Below are 18743 nucleotides of genomic sequence, written 5' to 3'. Positions count from 1 at the left end.
GGAAGGGACCTCAGGAGGTCATCTAGTCCAGCCCCCTGCTTCAAGCAGGATCAACCCCGACTAAGTCATCCCAGCCAGGACGTTGTCCAGCCGGGACTTAAAAACCTCAAGGGATGGAGAATCCACCACCTCTCTAGGCAACGCATTCCAATGCTTCACCACCCGCCTGGTGAAGAAGTTTTTCCTAATATCTAACCTACACTTTTCCCTCTTCAACTTCTGACCATTACTCCTTGTTCTGCCATCTGACACCATTGAGAACAATTTCTCACCCTCCTCTTTAGTACTCCCCTTCAGGAAGTTGAAGGCTGCTATTAAATCCCCTCTAAGTCTTCTCTTCTGTAAACTAAACAAGCCCAAATCCTTCAGTTTATCCTCATAGGTCATGTGCTCCAGACCCTTAATCATTTTTGTTGCCCTTCGCTGAACCTGCTCTAGCAAATCCACATCCTTTTTATACTGGGGGGGCCCAAAACTGGACGCAATATTCCAGATGTGGCCTCACCAGTGCCGAATAAAGAGGAATAACTACTTCCCTAGATCTGCTCTACATGCTCCTCCTGATGCACCCCAGTATGCCATTAGCTTCCTTGGCTACAAGGGCACACTGTTTACTCATATCCAGCCTTTCATCCACCATAACCCCTAGGTCCCTTTCCATCGTACTGCTGCTGAGCCAGTCGGTGCCCAGCCTGTAACAATGTTTGGGATTCTTCCGTTCCAGGTGCAGGACTCTACACTTCTCCTTATTGAACCGCATCGGATTAATTTTGGCCCAGTCCTCCAATTTATCCAGGTCCCTCTGCATTCTCTCTCTACCCTCCAATGTATCTGCCTCTCCCCCCTAGTTATGTGTCATCTGCAAACTTGCTGAGGGTGCAACCCAGTCCCTCATCCAGGTCATTAATAAAGATGTTGAATAACACCGGCCCCAGAACTGAGCCTTGCAGCACTCCGCTTGAAACAGACCACCATCCAGATATTGACCACTACCCGTTAGGCCTGACCATCAAGCCAGGTTTCTATCCATCTTATAGTCCAAGGATCCAATCCATATTTCCTTAACTTATGGACAAGAATGTTGTGGGAGACCATATCAAAAGCCTTGCTGAAGTCAAGGTATATCACATCCACTGACTTCCTCATGTCCGCAGAGCTTTTTACGTCGTCATAGAAGCTGATCAGATTGGTGAGGCAGGACTTGCCCCGGTGAATCCATGTTGGCTACTTTTGATCACTTTCCCCTCTTCCAAGCGCTTCAAAATGGATTCCTTGAAGATTCCCTCCATTATTTTCCTATGGATTGAGGTAAGGCTGACGGGTCTATAGTTCCCTGGATTGTCCTTCATAGAACACTAGGACTGGAAGGGACCCTGAGAGGCCATCGAGTCCAGCCCCCTGCTCCAATGGCAGGAACAAGTACTATCTAAACTATCCGTGATAGACATCTATCTAACCTGTTCTTAAATATCTCCAGCGATGGAGATTCCACAACCTCCCTTGGCAATTTATTCCACTGTTTGACCACCCTGACAGTTAGGAACTTTTTCCTAATATCCAACCTAAACCTCCCTTGCTGCAGTTTAAGTCCATTGCCTCTTGTTCTATCCTCAGAGGCCAAGAAGAAGAAGTTTTCTCCTTCCTCCTTATGACTCTCTTTTAGATACCTGAAAACCGCTATCATATCTCCCCTCAATCTTCTCTTTTCCAAACTAAACAAGCCCAATTCTTTCAACCTTTTTTCATAGGTCACATTCTCTAGACCTTTAATCATTCTTGTCACTCTTCTCTGGACCCCCTCTAGTTTTGTCACATCTTTTTTGAAGTGCAGTGCCCAGAACTGGACACAATACTCCAGCTGAGGCCTAACCAGCACAGAATAGAGCGGAAGAATGACTTCTCGTGTCTTGTTCCTAACACACCTGTTAGTGCAGCCTAGAATCATGTTTGCTTTTTTTGCAACAGCATCACACTGTTGACTCATATTTAGCTTGTGGTCCGCTATAATCCCTAGATCCCTTTCTGCTGTAGTCATTCCTAGAGAGTCTTTCCCCATTCTGTATGTGTGAAACTGATGGTTCCTTCCTAAGTGGAACACTTTGCATTTGTCCTTATTAAACTTCATCCTGTTTACCTCAGACCATTTCTCCAATTTATTCAGATCATTTTGAATTATGACCCTATCCTCCAAAGCTGTTGCAACCCCTCCCAAGTTGGTATCATCTGCAAACTTAATAAGCGTGCTTTCTATGCCAATATCTTAATCATTGATGAAGACATTGAAGAGAACCGGTCCTAGCACAGGCCCCTGCGGAACCCCACTTTTTATACTTTTCCAGCAGGATTGAGAACCATTAAGAACTACTGTCTGGGTACAGTGTCCTTTATTTTCATTGCAGTTTAGAGGGAAAACTGAAGAGATTTTTATTGTCACAGTTGTCACTCTCCCAGTTAGCACCCTGGAACACTTTGTAGTTTGTCCTTATTCCCTGCAAGCAGCCAGGTTTTCCACCCCATAACACAGCAGCACATATAGAGTAGATTACTATCACACATACTTGCTTTCTGGGAGTTGACTTTATTTAGCTTCCTCCATTTCAAACAACGGCCTTGAAAGCAGGACTGTATTTCAAAACAAGTCAACTGAAACTTGCAAGTTACTGCAGAGACTTACCTTGTTATTGGGACTTGATATGCTTGCATATGTCCCTTCACTAAGTCTTTCTAGCTCTACCTCCACTGAGGGGGATTTAATGAGACTCACTTGGCATGACTGCCTTTGTGAATCAGCAGAGTAACCTTCTGCACCTGCCTGCAGCTGCTGTTGCTCCCAGTCCCTTTAAAAGCAAAGGCACAGGAGCTCTTCCACAAAAGACCCAGAGCCTTAAACTCTACAAATACTCCATCTTTCCTTTGTTTCTTGCTCATTGATTACTTGTTCATACTACTCATTAAACTCGTTCATTGTTCTACTTCTAACTTGAGTGACAAGAGTATACAACGTAATTTGGCCTCCTATTTCAAATACATATATGGTATTCTAAATTCTTTCCTACAGACTGTGTACTGCTACAGTGAGCCCTTAAACCGATACTGCATTCCAACGCAGGCAGAGATGACAACAGATTATTATATTCTGTTCTGAAAATGCTTTGGGGTGGGTAAAATAGTATTGTTATATTTAAATTAGAAAATGAGCACTGATTCGCTAGAAAAGTTTGTCAACGCTACTTCGTATAGGAGGCAATAATTCCCGATAATAGTATCAAGCAAATCATATTCCAGTGCTCTTTACTCTTAACATCAACGCCAAATATAAATGTGTAATACATATAGGCAAAAAATTTTCATATGAGTTTTAAAACCTTTTTATAAAACTGCTTGGTCTTAGATATTCTAGATTACGATTCTATTTATCCTACAGTTATAACCATTTGTTCATCGCATATTACTGTTCATACTGCAAAACCAGGTAATGATCAACTCTTTTTTTATTCCTGAGATATATTTTATCATAAATGCAGCTACAAATGTCTTTCCCCAAAATGACCATGTCTGAAACGAAGTTCATTTCAAATCATACCATCAATTAAGTAAAAATAATTAACGGCTCTGAACAACTATGGATGTCACGATACAGCCCTGGGTGCAGAAAGGCAACAAAAATAATGACAAATTTATGCCAAATGTGAAATGTACATTGATAGATCCTATTACTAAAAATATTGCTCTGGTAATTTGATTAGGAGGAAGCACGTAGCAAAGCTGATGCATTGCATACAATGGACTAAACCAGTGCTTGTATAATTTTCAAAAGACCACCTAGCACGTGAAAGGAGTGTTGCCACCAACTTCAATGAATCATTTTTCAGCCCAAAATTACTGTAAAATTATTATTAAAGTCACTGACAATAAGAATCTGACCAGGGCTAGACCACAGGGCCAGCAGGGAGACCAGCTGCTGCTGCTGCACTGAGACCCAGACTGGGGAGGAAGGTCAGCGCATGGAGCTGGCGGTGAGACCGACTGCAGCCCTGCCGAGCCCTGGGCTGGGGTGGAACGTTGGTGCATGAGGCTGGCGGGGAGAGCTGCTGCAGCCATGCCAAGCCTTGGGTGTGGGGTTGGTGGTGAGCCCCACTGCTGCCCCATGGAGCCCTGGATCAGGGCTGGCAGGGAGCCCTGCTGTGGCCCCCCCGGAGCCCTGGACTGGGGATGGAGCTTGGAGAATGGGAGCTGGCGTGGAGACCTGCTGCAGCCCATGGGGAGAACCAGAGCCCCAGGAGGTGGAGCTCTGTTGAGCCAGCGTCAGAGTCCCGAAGCAGCCAAGTGCCAGAGCCTGACTGCAGCAATTTGGGATACCTGCAAAAAAAGGTGGTAGAATTTGCAGAGCTGCATAGAGTGGCTGCTAACTTGAGTTTCATGGACAGCCTCCAAGGAGGTCAATTAAGCTGTAATTAGCTCTGCTTTGTACACACAGATTCAACTGCAGAATTGAAAGAGAGAGTGGTAAAAGTAATTTGTTTAAGTGGAGTTACTATTGTGTTAAATGCCCTGTTATTCCTGAATAACAGGCTCAGCTGTATCAGAGGGGTAGCTGTGTAAGTCTGTATCTTCTAGAACAAGAAGTCCTGTGGCATCTTATAGACTAGCATATGCTTTGGAGCATAAGCTTTCATGGGCAAAGAACCGCTTTGTCAGATGCATGAGTGGGCCCACTCATGCATCTGATGAAGCGGGTCTTTGCCCATGAAAGCTTATGCTCCAAAGTATATGTTAGTCTGTAAGGTGCCACATGACTTCTTGTATGTTCAGCTGCATGGTGGCAAAGTGTTTTCTTAGGGAAGAAAGGTGTTTTTACGGAAGAAAAATCCCAGTGTAGACAAGCCCTGAAAGATGATAATGCCAGAACATTAATATTTCAGAAGGCATCCAGTCATGGGGAGGTTTCTCAGAGAAAGTACAGGCAGTGGAGGTAAGGATCAGTGTTAATTAACATCTTAATTACTGAGCCACCTTGCATAGTTTGCAACTTCACATTACAGAAAAGGGTATTCTTAATGCTCCTGTATGAAACTGTGACTGAATACGGGCTTTAGTGTTCAGCTCTAGGCACCTTGATACCAGAAAGATATTGAATAAAAGAAAGACTTTAGATATTGGGACTAGATGGTGTTTACACAAGAGGAAAGATTAAAAGAACCAAATGAGCTGAGCACCAGCTAAGGGAGAGGGGAGGGAGCATGCTCATTGTCTCCAAACACTGGAATGGTACTGAGCCCAAGGGATTTTACAAGTAGTCCCGTGGCACCTTAAAGACTAACAAATTCATGTATTAGGTAATGAGGTTTCATAGGTAAGACCCACTTCCTCAGATTTCTTGAAAAGTGACTGTTGTTGACTAGTGATTGCAGAAGAGTCAATGTATAGTACATTTCTTCCCATCTTTAACTATATTATAAACCCTTGCTTGCAGACTGTTTCCTTTTATGTGTACGACCAGCACCTGGCATCCTGGAGTCCTAATCTTACTTGAGGTCTTTAGGCACAAAACAACGGTTGCAATATTAAATAATGGGGAAGTATATGTGTTATTGCATGTTAGATGTGTACATATGATAACAAATGTATATCTGCATGTAGGTGGGGGAGTCAGTTTCTATAGATTTATATATGTAAGTATCTGGACAGGTGCATTTCTGTGATTGTACTCTGTGGATTTGTGTGTGGGCTTCAGGTGTGGGTGTGTAATTGCCTTATTACAGATGTGATAAAGTGTGGCCCTAATTCCACACACAAACTTACAATAACTTTAGTGAACAAAAAACATGGAGTTGGTTATGAAAAATGGGAAGAGGGGAAAGAAAGAATCATGAATTCATTTTTTTAAATAATTAACTTCTTTAACTATTTTGCTGCCAGCTCTAGTGTTCTGTAACAAATTAAATCTGAACTTTACATATTCTGTCTGTCAAAGCAGCAACTATGCTTGCTTGGGCCTTGCAGTGAAAATGAGCTCGAGAGATGATGTGGGGGAGCTGAGCAAGGGATGGAGGGAAGGGTAATGGAGTGAGCAGGGGTGGGCCTTGGTAAGGGGCATGGCAGAAGGTGGGACAAGGTTGTTAGGTTTTCTGGAATTAGAAAATTGGAAGTCATATTGCAGGAGCCCAGGGCTGAAACCAAAGCTTGAACCTCACTGCCTGAGGCCAAAGCTTAATCCCAAAACCAGGTCCAAAACAAAGTTCCAGTCCAATTATCCTATTGCTGGGGTCCCGAGCTGGAGCAAAAGCACAAGCACTTCAGCCCTGGATGGCAGGGCTCAGGTTACAGGCACCTGCTTTGGGCTGAAGCCCTGGAGCTTCAGCTTTGACTCCTCTCCCAGGCCATCTGGGCTCAGGCAGGCTCAGTCTTTGGTCCCTGCTCCGGGGGTCATGTAGTAAATTTTGTTGTCAGAAGGCGGCTGCAGTGCAGTTTGAGAACTGTTGCTCTAACCCTGGGCCTTTCTTGCACTTTCATAGTTGCCTTAATTTCTCTGTCTTGGAAACAGCTCTGTCTGTGAACCTATACCTCCTTGAAGCCCAGTTTAATTCAAGACTGTACTTAAGCTTTCATTTGAATGCTCTTTGGGCACATGTAAAACATCCTTTGTGGTAGGAATAACAAACACCAAAGAAATGACATTTGTCTGAGGTGATGCAGTCTGTAAAACCCTCAGTGCTGCCTGATGCTTGTGGCTCTGTTAGTTTATTTAGATATTTGCAGTTTTTCTTTCAGTGTTTCATTAGAGGTACTGCTTAAACACACTGGTTGGCAGCTGCTAGAATCCGGCTTCTTTATTTCTTTTTCAAAATTAGTGTCAGATTTGCTTTCCTCCAGTGTTATTACCTCTTTAACCCTGTCTCTTTCCGCATATCTTTGTCTATAACTCAGCAAATACAACAGCTAGTTCTCAAACAGAGACGTGGATTTCATCTAGGTTTGCTGTTTTGGATTTCCACACGTTTCACTCGCTTCTTATCAATTCACAAACTTTCATTGCTTGTTATTTGCCCTGTTGACAGGCAGTTTGCTTGGTTTTTGCAGATAAACTGTGTGACTTTTCCCCACCCAGACGCAATGCCAGAACAGCAGTTACTGAAACCCACTGAGTGGAGCTACTGTGATTATTTCTGGGTAAGTAGGGAGCCAACCTACTGCATACCATTACATTGCAGCTTCTGAGTTTCAGGAAGAGCACAACAAATGGCTAGGTATGCATTAAATCAGGTTGGGGTTGGGAAACTTCTGGGTCGGGGGCCCTGACCCACAGAAGAATCAGTCGCAGGTCACAAAACTGAGAAACAAACAAAAGAAAACAAAACCCCTCACTGATGTGGTCCTCAACTGAAAAAAAAAAATGGAGAGGCTGCCCTCATTTCCCTTGAACACCAGTCCCAGAGCCTGGGGGGGCGGGGGACAGCACTAGTACATTTTGTGGGCCCTGCTAGGCTCTGGGGTGGGGCCAAAAATGAGGGGTTCAGTTTGAGAGGTGGCTACCAGGAAGTAGGCTTGGGGTGTGGGATCTGGGTGAGAGAGAGCAGGCTGCAGACTGGGGATCTGGGAGAAGTGCAGGAGTGGGCTGGAGGTGGGTGATCTAAACAGGAGTGGAGTATAGGCACAGCCTTCATGTGGGGTTCTGACCAGGACAGGGTGCAGGAGAAGGGTGGAGGTCTTGGCAGGAGGCAGCATGGGGTCCAAGTGGGAGGAAGGATACAGGAGGGCTTAGGGTGTGAAGTCTGGAAGGGAGGGGTCAGGGTGGGGATGAGGGGTCTGGGAGGGAAGGGACAGGAGTAGTGTGGAGGGAATGAGACGGGAGGGTGGGGTCAGTAGCATAGTTGGAGTGAGGGTCTGGGTGGGAGGAGGTTTAGGGGTGTATGTCTGGGCAGTGTGTGGGGGGAGAGGGGTGTTACCTGTGCAGCATCCTGGGACACACACTGCTCTGCACACACCCCAGGCACTGCCCTTCGCTTCTCTGATTGGCTGGAATTCTGGCCAATCAGAGCAGTGGAATAAAATCTCCAGGCTGTGCTGCTGCTACCCCTCCCTTTTCACTGGCGGGGGGAAAAGCTGCAAGTGGTAGCAGTGCCACACAAAGCTACTTTCTGCCGCCTCCTGTATCACTGCTGCAGTGTCCTTAATAAAGCACACAGCACGGTGTGGTGCTAGAGGCACTCTCCGGAGCGGGGAAACAAAGGAAAGGCTCAAGGGGCAAGAGAGAGAATACAGCCCCTGCAGGGAGAGAGGAGGGCTTATTAACCTCAGCCCAGAGCAGATTGCTCTGAAGAGAGATGCAGCAGCTAAGGTTCTGAGACAGGCTTGAGAATGCAGGAAAAGCTCTAGCTGGATGGACAGAAAGGGGGGGGTGAGAAAAGTCAAAACTCCAAGTAAGTGGAGTCAGAGTAGTTTCGCTCAACAGAAAAACTGGATGTATGGGAGTCCTCACCCCCTCCCCTCTGAACATTACCTGGGTATCACTGGGATGTAAATCTCAGTGTGCTGAAGCTCAGCTAACAGACGTGCAGAGAACAAAGTCAAAGTCACTCCATCTGAAGACTTGAGCCAAAGAGTGGAAACCATGTCTAGCTTGCACTATGCTCCTAGCTCTCTGTCTTCCACCATCCCCAGTAATTGTGGGAAGTGGTGTCAGCCTGCGGAACTGAATGCCAGAATGCAGCAGACAAAGAGCTGATTTGATAGCTTCTGTCAGAAAACGACGTGTCAACCAAATCAAAATGTTTTCAGCTTTTGAATCAATTTCATCATTGTTTTTCAATTGAAAATTATCAACGTTTTCTCTTGACTTTATCATTTTACTTGCATTATAGAACAAAATAGCTAAAATTAGAAATGAAATGTTTCAGAATATTTCATTCTGTGAAAAATTCAGACTTTGACTATGTATCCCCATTTGAGGTAAAACAAAATTTCAAAATCTCAGCGTTTCCTGTGGGATAAGAATTCCATTATTTTATGTGCTCCAATAAAAACACGTAGTGGCACAGATCCTGAGGCGATCCCCAAAATAGAACAGCCATTGCCTGTGGATGGCCATGCCCACAACCATGTACAGGACTATAGAGATTGCCTTGCAGATTTAGTAACAGAGTTGACAACGGCTGACAGTGGTATAGCTCAAACAGCAAGGAACCATAGAAAGGTGCCTCTGACGTGACAAATGGCACAGAGCCCTCTTTTGATTGGTAAACGAAGAAATGACTGATATCCAAATGACAGACACTGAAAGCTGTTAAATACTGAGAATTTTTTCCCTTACCTTCCAGGTTTGTTTCCTAGAAGTGCTAGATGCAAGTCACAAAGCTTTTAAGTTAGTTTCTGAGATTTGTGTACAATACATTGCTACACCAGCAAGGCAATAGACAAGCAAAGAACCCTACAGTGAGAAAAAAGCATAGCAGTGCTGAAAACTTTCCCTGTTTCTGTGCACCAGAAAGATGGGTGTTGGAGTTAGACATTATTCAAAAGTGTGGGGAAGAGAGAAAAAGAAAAGGTGAAAATGAAAAAGGGAGAAGGCACCAAACTGTTCCAAAATTAGGGGAATTATCCCAGGAAGGAACAGGGCCAAATAATACACAAACAGTGATTGGAAGACTGAGATAATGGCATTACTATTAGTCCATGAAATAAGGCTGTTTTTTGCACGCTGAAAAGTGAATCACACCAGTTATATTCTTTTAAGCACTGAAGGGTTAGATCAAAACAAAAAAGCAGTCCAGTAGCACTTTAAAGACTAACAAAATAATTTATTAGGTGATGAGCTTTTGTGGGACAGACCCACTTCTTCAGACCATAGCCATACCAGAACAGACTCAATATTTAAGGGACAGAGAACCAAAAATAGTAATCAAGGTTGACAAATCAGAAAAATAAAAAAAAAAAAAGATGGGTTAGATGTTGATTAGAAAGGAGGAAGCCATTTAATGTTCTTCCAAGATGCATTTCAAAGTGTCTTTCATGTTCTAATCAGCAGGTTAGATCCCAGGAGGAGCCTCTTGGTATGAAAATCAGCTGTTTCCCATACCTGAAATGCCCTCTTTTGACAGTATTGCTGTAGTTAGAATTCTAGGAGCTGTGATATGTCTCTTGTTGTACGTGACCTAGCTGCCATTTATCTTCCAGGCTGATAAGAAGGATCCACAAGGGAACAACACAGTATCAGGATTTGAAATTCTACTCCAAAAGCAACTCAAGGGAAAACAAATGCAGAAAGAAATGGCAGAGTTTGTTCGAGAAAGGTAATTAGAATCTTTCTGTTGAGTATTTCTTGTACTCTCTGTATACAGTAAACTCTTGATTAACTGCTATTTGATTAACCAGCACACTCTAATAACCAGCATGACTCACAGGTGGGCAGATCTGGTTAGTGAACACTGAGCAGCAGTGCGGAGAAGCGGCATCAGAGCTGAGGTTTGTGCACAGAGAAGGGAGAGCAACACCCCGCTACCTGGGGAGCAGATGCAGGCCCCTCAGTGCTGCCCTGTGTCCCTCCTGCTGCATCTGAGTGCACCTTGGCCAGATCCTCTGCTCTCCCATCCAGCATGAGTACTCTTGCTTATCCACAATATTAATTATCTGGGAACTCCTGGTCCCGTGGATGCCAGATATCAGAGTTTACTGTATTTGCTCAATGTATAAGTCTTGAAGGATCGCATCAGATGAAGTGACTTCCAGATAGTGCTCCAAAGGAAACTGCCGACAGCACATCTGGAAGATGTGAAGAACACAGGTGTCAATTGAAAAATGCCATCATTGGAGCTTGTGGGGAAACCATTGGCTATCAGACCAGGAAGCATCAGAACTGGTTTGATGAGAACGATGTGGAAATTGAACACCTGATTAGGGTAAAAAGGAAAGCTTTTAGGGCCTGCAAAGTGACATCAACTGTACAGAGAGAAGCGTATGCTCAGGCAGCAGTCCAGTGTAAAACATGACCTCTAAAAACCACTGGTGGACTGAGGAGGCATGAGAACGCCAGCATGTCATAGACATCAGCAATATAAGAGGTTTTGTCAATGCCACCAAAGCTGTGTAGGGACTGAGTAACCATGGAATCAGTCCCCTGAGATCAAACGATGGTACCCAGCTCTTGAAAGACCATGAAGAATTGCGTCTCACTGAAAAAAGCACTATAATGAGCTTTTGAACCACCTCTCCACCTTGGTCCTAGAATCCCCTGATAGTCAGTCTCTTCAAGAAGGGTGACAAGTGGGACTGTAGAAACTATCATGGCATCTCCCTCCTGACAATGGCAGGGAAAATCTCAGCTCAATTCCTTGCAGACTCACTCCTGCCACTCTCAGAAGAAATTCTCCTAAAATCCCAATGTGGTTTCTTAATGTTCAGAGGAACAGTGGACATGATTTCCACCACTCGGCAACTGTAAGAAAAACGTTGTGAACAAAACCAGACCTTATACATGAGTTTCATCCACCTAACCAAAGCGTTCGACTCAGTTACTCGTAGTGCCCTGTGGACATCTGCTCAAAAATTGGCTGTCCCAAAACATTCATTAGCCTATTGAGGCTGCGTCAAGACAACATGAGTGCCAGAGTACTGAGCAACAGCAGATCCCAAAGCGAGCCCTTTGAATTCAAAACGGAAGCCAAACAAGGTTGCATCATTGCACCATCACTGTTCTGCTTCTTCATCACCATGACCCTTCACCTCCTGGGTGGCAAGCTTCCAGATGGCATAAAGATTGTTTATAGAATGAATGGGAAGCTTTTCAATCTCAGGAGACTGAAGGCTTAAAAGCAAGACCTCCATGACCTCAATCATAGAGCTCCCATACATGGATGACAGCATGGTTGCTACTCTTTCTCACAGAACTCTTCAGACCATCTTAAGCACCTTCACTGAAGCTGATGAGAATCTCTTCCTCACGCTGAACGTCAGAAAGACCAAGATGCTCTACCAGGCCTCGCTGATGGGACAATTTCACGTACCTTCTATTGAAGTCAACGGAGAGCTGCTGGGAAATGTGGAGCATTTCCCATACCTTGAAAGTCATCTGTTCACTGAATTTGACATTGATACAGAAATCCAGCATTGTCTGAGCTGTGCAATCTCTGCTTTTGCCTGCCTGAGACAAAGGGTCTTTGAAAACCAGGACATCTATGCAAAGACAAAGTTCCTTGTTTATTGTGCAGTGGTTATTCCAGTGCTACTATATGTGTATGAAATCTGAACAACATACAAGCGTCATTTGAAAGCACTTGAACAATATCATCAACGCTGCTTCAGGAGAATCCCGAATATCTCTTGGGAGGGTAAGTGTATGAACACTAGCATCCTGTAAGACTTGAACATGACCAGCATTGAACCTATCATCATTCAACAACAACTTTGTTTGACTGGTCATGTGGTTTTGATGTTTGATCAGCACTTCCCAAAACAGATTCTTTTTTCTGAGTTGAAGGAAGGACAGAGGAGTGTTGGGGGCCAGAGGAAGCAATATAAAGACATGCTGAACGTGCACACACAAAGTGCAGCATCGGTGTTGACACTTGGGAAAACCTTGCCCAGGACTATCCCCAGTGGAGAGCCGTAATCCAGAGGAGGTGCCACAATTTGAGAGGTCCTGCCGCAGTGCACACGAGGAGAGGTGGAGAAGAAGAATGAGTGTCAAAAACTGCTCTGTGGCCCTCCAGCAGCTATCAACACCTGCCCCTTCAGTGATAAGACCTGCGGCTCCAGAATAGGGCTGATCAGCCATCAGTGGATGCTCAAATAGGAGGGAGACATGAAGACGTCCTACTCATTGTCAATTGACTGCCAAGAAGAAACAATGAGAAGTCCTGTGGCACCTTTATAGGCTAACAGATTTTTTTGTAGTATAAGCTTTCATGGGCAAAGACACACTTTGTCAGATGCATGACTTTTCCTGCAAAAGCTTATGCTCCAAAAATGTTAGTCTATAAGGTGCCAAAGGACTTATCATTTTTTCAGATACAGAATAATACAGCCATCCCTCTGATACTTGCCAAGAAGAGGATGACTTCCCATGTCTCTCTAAGGTTTGTTAATTTGGTGGAATGGGGATAATCACCAGGATACAATATCATCAGGCTAGGAAATGTGTTGGAATGATAGGTTCTTTCACATATAGTGCCCCTCCATGTGAAAGAAAATACAGAGTCAAAGTGAAAATCTTGAATAATTCAAACTGTACTATAGGATATCTATGGATAGAATTCTAGGACATTTTAGATGCTGAATGAGCACTCAAGGAAGATAGAATCCTTTCAAGAATCTAAATGAAGTCTTCGCATAAGGCTTTACTTCAGAGGATGTGGGTGAGATTCACACAGCTGAACTATTCTTTTTAGGTAACGCATCTCAGACACTGTCTCAGATTGAGGTGTCAGACAAAGATATTAAGCTAGATGGACTATTGTCTGACCTAGTATGGCTATTCTTGGTGGTCAACGATATCTTTTATCAGTGAGCTCCGTGGGTTAATTATAATAGGAGGTAAAAAGGAACACTCATGAGTGAAGGCCCACTGGAAAATCTGGTAATTTATTTTGTAGTGTGGTGTTTTTTTCCATCTTTAATATATTTTCCCTGTCTGTCTTCTGTAGGATAAAGATTGAGGAAGAATATGCCAAGAACTTATCCAAACTATCTCAGAATTCATTGGCTGCTCAAGAAGAAGGGTAAGGAGCCTTGTACAAGGCATTTCCTCTAATTTAGGCACATGCTCTTCTCTTGACGCCTTCCATAGAGTGATGAGTGCTTACTCTGACCCTCTTATTTGGGGTAAGACAAAGTAAGAGGTGTGATTCTCAATCATTCAGTTACCTCCTGAATTCTTTGGAGGTAAATTAGGGTCTTGTGTAAGTATATCTCTTGTAATCGAGTACCGCTTTTCACCGAAGAATGTAAGTCCCACGGTGTGGCACGTAGTTCATGTGATGAGTCTCTTTTAGCTGGTGATGTTCATATAACTAGCAGGCGTTGCACCCTTTTTGTTCAAGGAGCAAAATTGTGTATTTGTTCCTGGCTGGCAAACATGCTTATGAGCATGTTTCACTTAGCTGACAATGCCTGGGTGTGAGGCATGAATTTCGTGCTTTGCATCCTTATGTAATGAGGCAGGGATAGCAGCTGTCTGGCCTCAGAATATGATTCCATCCTGCACAGTCAGTTCATCCTTAATTTGAAAATATTAATCTGTTCCTACTTGACTTTCTGTCTTCTGGGCACTCTGTTGTTATGCTCACTTGACTGCCTGTAAATGGATGTCCCGTTCCATAGCCTCCTTCCATTTCCACCACTTTCACTGTATCAAGTGGGACATTGTGTGCACTTTAATGGTTTGTCTGGAGATGTGATAATGTCTGTGGCTGCAGATATCTTTAACACAGACCTGAGGGCTCTGAAGCAGACACATAGCTAAACCACATTTGTACGCAGGGTTTCAGGCTCAGGGGTTCTAAACATTGTGGAAGATGATAAAGCAGCCCTGTAGCATCTTAAAGATGAACAATTTTATTTATTAGGTAATGAGCTTTTGTGGGTAACACCCACAATTTCCTGTTGAAATCTGGAGAAGCAGGTCTTACCCACGAAAGCTGATTAGCTAATAAATAAAACTGTTTGTCTTTAAAGTGCTACAGGACTGCTTCTCTTTTTCATTTTTTTGGTGACACTACAGGCTAACACAGCTATCCCTCTTACACAGTGTCCAGACTTTGTTCTAACAGTTACTATTGTGTATGATAGTTTTAATGATTGAACACTTTCCCTTAGTGTGAGGGAATTCTGTTGGGAGGGGGCCGGCCAGGTCTTTATGTATGAGATTTGAAAGGTGCAAACTGATGCTACTGTCTCAACGCTGGAGGAGACGCACTCTATGATTATGCTGGATGGTGCATACATCAGCATGCTGAATATCATGCAAAGCAGGGCCTGATAACAGTGTTTACTGCACAAAAAAAAAGGTGGCTCTTTTAGTGATTGCTCATGTCCATTTCAAGTTGAGTGTGCGTGGGTGCACAGCCAGTCACTGGAAGCTTTTTGCCCTAGCCAGTAGCCATATGGTCAGTGTGGCACCCCCTGGAGTGGCGCTGATATGGCGACCGATATATGCACCGCCTGACATCCCCCCTCCCTGGTTCCTTCTTGCTGCGTTGCTGGTCGTTGGAGCTCTTGCTTTTTCCTTTCTAATTAAGTAGCTAGTAGCTTATGGTAGTGTAAATAGTTTGAGTTTAATAGTTTAGTCTTTCGTGTCTTCACTGATAGCTGAGGCAGGGCTGTCCCAGCCCCTGTTCTTCCAACTGGTGCTGAGGAATGCCTGGCTCCCCAGCCTTTAAGACTTGTTCAAAGTGTGGCAGACGTATGCCCAAGAGTGACCCCCATTCAGCTTGTCTGATTTGTGTGTTGGAAGGACACTTGCATGACTGCTGCTCAATTTGTAAGGCCTTTAAGACCAGAACTTTGAAAGACGGGGCCCAACGCCTTAAAATCCTGCTAACAGAGGCAGCTCTTAAACCTCAGGAGTCCCTAGCAGGAATGGAGAGTGGAGGCTCCTCAGTCCAAAGTGCAGTGGCACCATCTACCAAGGTGCTGTCCAAGGACTCTCGGCACCGGAAACAGGCACCGTCACCGTCTTGGTGCCATCGGAGTCAATCTCCAGTGCTGAAGAAGAAGAGAAGGCATGAGAGGCATAGGTTACTGACATCCAAGCATGGCAGCCATAAGTCCACAGCTCTGGCTCTGCTCGAAGGGCAGAAGATGCGAATGTTGCAGCCTGTATGGAGCAGGTTCCCTCAGGTGCAGGACTTGCCCTCAACCCCGGAGGCGTTTCAGGCAGCACAAGGCCTTCTTCAAATAACGGTACGGAGTCCCTCCCCATCGGTAGAGGACTGGCACCATAGCAGCGAGACTGAGCAGTGGGAGCCTACGGATATTATGCCAACACCAACCCACGCACTCACGTCAATGCCGGCACTGACACTGTAGTCAGTACTGAGTGGTCTGGTGCTGCCCCATCAGGGAGAGATTGTGGGCCAGTTTCAGGTGCCCTTTGCTCCAGCACCTGCGTAGTCATTGATGCGCTTGACATCAGCGCCAACTCCAGTGGCTCCACCGTGGTCATTGGCTTCTGAATCAGCGTCGGAGTCGGACTCGTTATACTTGAGCTCCAGGCACAGTGGGAGGTCAAGAAGGTTGCGCCATAGCTGTTGCAGGCACTATAGTTGTCATTTAGACTATACGGGTTGGCCTCTGGCTTTGTAGGTGGCGCATCAGTGGCCCTTCTGGACCCCATGGGCATTTCACGAGGTGCAGAGCCAGAATGTGGGCTTCACTTCAGTAATGCCGGGTGCTCTGCCAGTCGTGCACTCAGCACTGTTAGCGTTGCTGGGAGCCCTGTTGCCGCACCGTCAGCAGGAAGTGGCGGGCGTTACAGAATCACCGGCGTCTATCTTGTCTGCACTGGTGTCAGCACCACCACAGTGTGACTGGACCTCAATGGTGTTGGTGCAGTTGGTGATTGTACCTCCAGTGCCGATAGGGCAGGCACTGGTGCCGGCTCAAGTACAGGACACAGTACCAACACCGCCTGTTGGTGGTTTTTCTGGTCAGCTGGTACCAGTGTCTGCTCCACCCTCAGTTCCTCCCAGTTACCCCAAAATTCCTGGGGGGGGGGCCATTTGACGGGACAGGTCCCCGCTTCCCTTCCCCTCTAGATGGAGGTGCAAGGGATGTCATCCTCTTCCTCCTTGGATAAGGCAATGGTGAGCTCGTCGGCCTCACTGGTGTTGGAGGATGGTAGGGCGTTTCAGCAGCTACTCAGGAGAGTGGCCCAAAACTTGGGAGTGCAAACAGAGGAGGTCCGTAATCAAAACAATTGCCAATATGGCTAAAACAGTTTGGCAGACCCCTGCTTCTGCTCTTTCTACGGCCCATAGGAATGAGAGATGGTACTTTATTCCATTCCAGGGCAGTGAACATCAGTTTACCCACCTCTCTTCCGACTCCCTGGTAGTGGACACTGCAAGCCATAGACAGCACTAACGGTTCCAGGGTGTGTGTTGTCCGTGTCCCTCTCCCCCCCCGCCCTGAAAAAGAGATGCTAAGCACTTGGACCTCTGTGAGAGGAAGGGTATCACAGCAGTAGCCGTGTTAGTCTGTATGTTTGAGAACAGCAAGAAGTCCTGTAGCACCTTATAGACTAACCTGTTTTGGAGCATAAGCTTTCGTGGGGTTCCATGAAAGCTTATGCTCCAAAATATCTGTTAGTCTGCAAGGTGCTGCAGGACTTCTTGTTGTTATGGGAGGAAGGTTTACTCAACAGGAGGGTTACATTGGAGGGTTGCAGGCCCTGGTTAGCAAGGATGCATACAACACAGTCAGTGCCGTATCTAGGTTCTCTGAACTGGTATCACCCGAAGCGAAGCAGGACTTAGCAGCAGTGGTAGAGGAGATCAAACTGGTCTCAAGGCGGCCCTGCAGGCCTCACCAGATGCCATGGACACGGCTATGAGGGTTATCGCTTCTGGAATGATGATGCACAGGGAGGCATGGTTGCAAGTTTCGGGCCTACCACTGAGGTTCAGCAGACAATCCAGGACCGCCCCTTCAGTGGCCCTACCCTGTTCTCAGACAAGACAGATAAAAAACTGCATAGTCTGGAAGACTCCAGGTCCACCCTGTGCTCATTGAGCCTTCGTACACCTGCCAACCAATGCAGGCATTTTAACACCCATCCACAGCAAAAACAGTTTTCACAGCCTCAAAGGGACAGTACTAGAAGGTGGAACAGGACAGGCAGGCGACGTTCAGGCCAACAGCCTCATGCCATCAAAAGGGACCACAGGCCCAAGCTGCAGTTTTTATGGCACAGTTGGGAGTGTCAAATTAATCTCACCCACTCAGCATCCCCACTTTTCGTTCTGCCTGTCCCCCTTTTACCATATGTGGTGCAGCATCACCACAGACCAGTGGGTGCGGTGTATGGTAGAGAGGGTATACGCCATTCAGTCTCTTCCTATCCCTCTTCAGGGACCCCTCTTATGAGATCCTTTTACGGCAGGAAATGCAATCCCTCCTGGGTTCTGGGGCTGTAGAAGTTCCTCATAGGTTCAGGGGTTTTATTCCCAGTATTTCCTAATTCCAAAACCAAAGTGGAGCTTGAGACGCATCCTGGACCTAAGAGGTCTCAACGAGTTCATGAGGGAGATAGAATTTCGTATGCTGTCCCTGGGTTTCATGCTCCTGATGCTGGAGCTGGGGGGGGGTTGATTTTAGATTACCTATGGGACCTGGTACAGAGGAGGGCTTGTCCCTCTCCTTGGTTAGAGTGCACTTAGCTGCTATCTTAGCCTTTCACCCAGGTCATGGAACCTCTTCTGTGTTCTCAGACCCCATAGTCAAAAGGTTTCTGAAGGGTTTACAAAGAATTACCCTCTTGACTTACAGGATGGGTATTTCCATATTTCGATCTACCCTCCTCACAGGAGGTTTCTCAAGTTTTTGGCAGTTCACAGACCTGCCTTTTGTTCTGCTGTGGCCCCAAGGGTCTTCACCAAATGCATGGCAGTAGTAGCAGAACACCTATGCAGCCAAGAGGTGCAGCTGTTCCTGTACCTGGGTGACTGGCTAGTCAAGGGTCATTCCAGGAAGCAGGTGATTCAGCATGTACAATTGATCCGTCAAACCTTTGTAAGCCTTGGTCTCTTGAT

At 45.6% G+C, this 18743-nt stretch overlaps 1 protein-coding gene across 9 annotated transcripts in view; it reads left to right on the top strand.

The window, feature by feature from the left end:
• The window catches only part of GAS7 (growth arrest specific 7), a 161682-nt gene that overhangs the window by 103621 nt on the left and 39318 nt on the right, over positions 1-18743 (top strand). For all 9 annotated transcript variants that reach the window (XM_075014664.1, XM_075014662.1, XM_075014663.1 and 6 more), the window contains 3 exons: positions 7081-7170; positions 10174-10289; positions 13638-13712. In XM_075014664.1, coding sequence (XP_074870765.1) covers positions 7081-7170; positions 10174-10289; positions 13638-13712 — 281 coding nt within the window. The remainder of the gene's footprint in view (positions 1-7080; positions 7171-10173; positions 10290-13637; positions 13713-18743) is intronic.

The sequence above is a fragment of the Carettochelys insculpta genome, chromosome 20 (assembly GCF_033958435.1).
Source record: "Carettochelys insculpta isolate YL-2023 chromosome 20, ASM3395843v1, whole genome shotgun sequence".
Lineage (NCBI taxonomy): Eukaryota > Metazoa > Chordata > Testudines > Carettochelyidae > Carettochelys > Carettochelys insculpta.
This window is presented reverse-complemented; position numbering and strand designations above follow the sequence as displayed.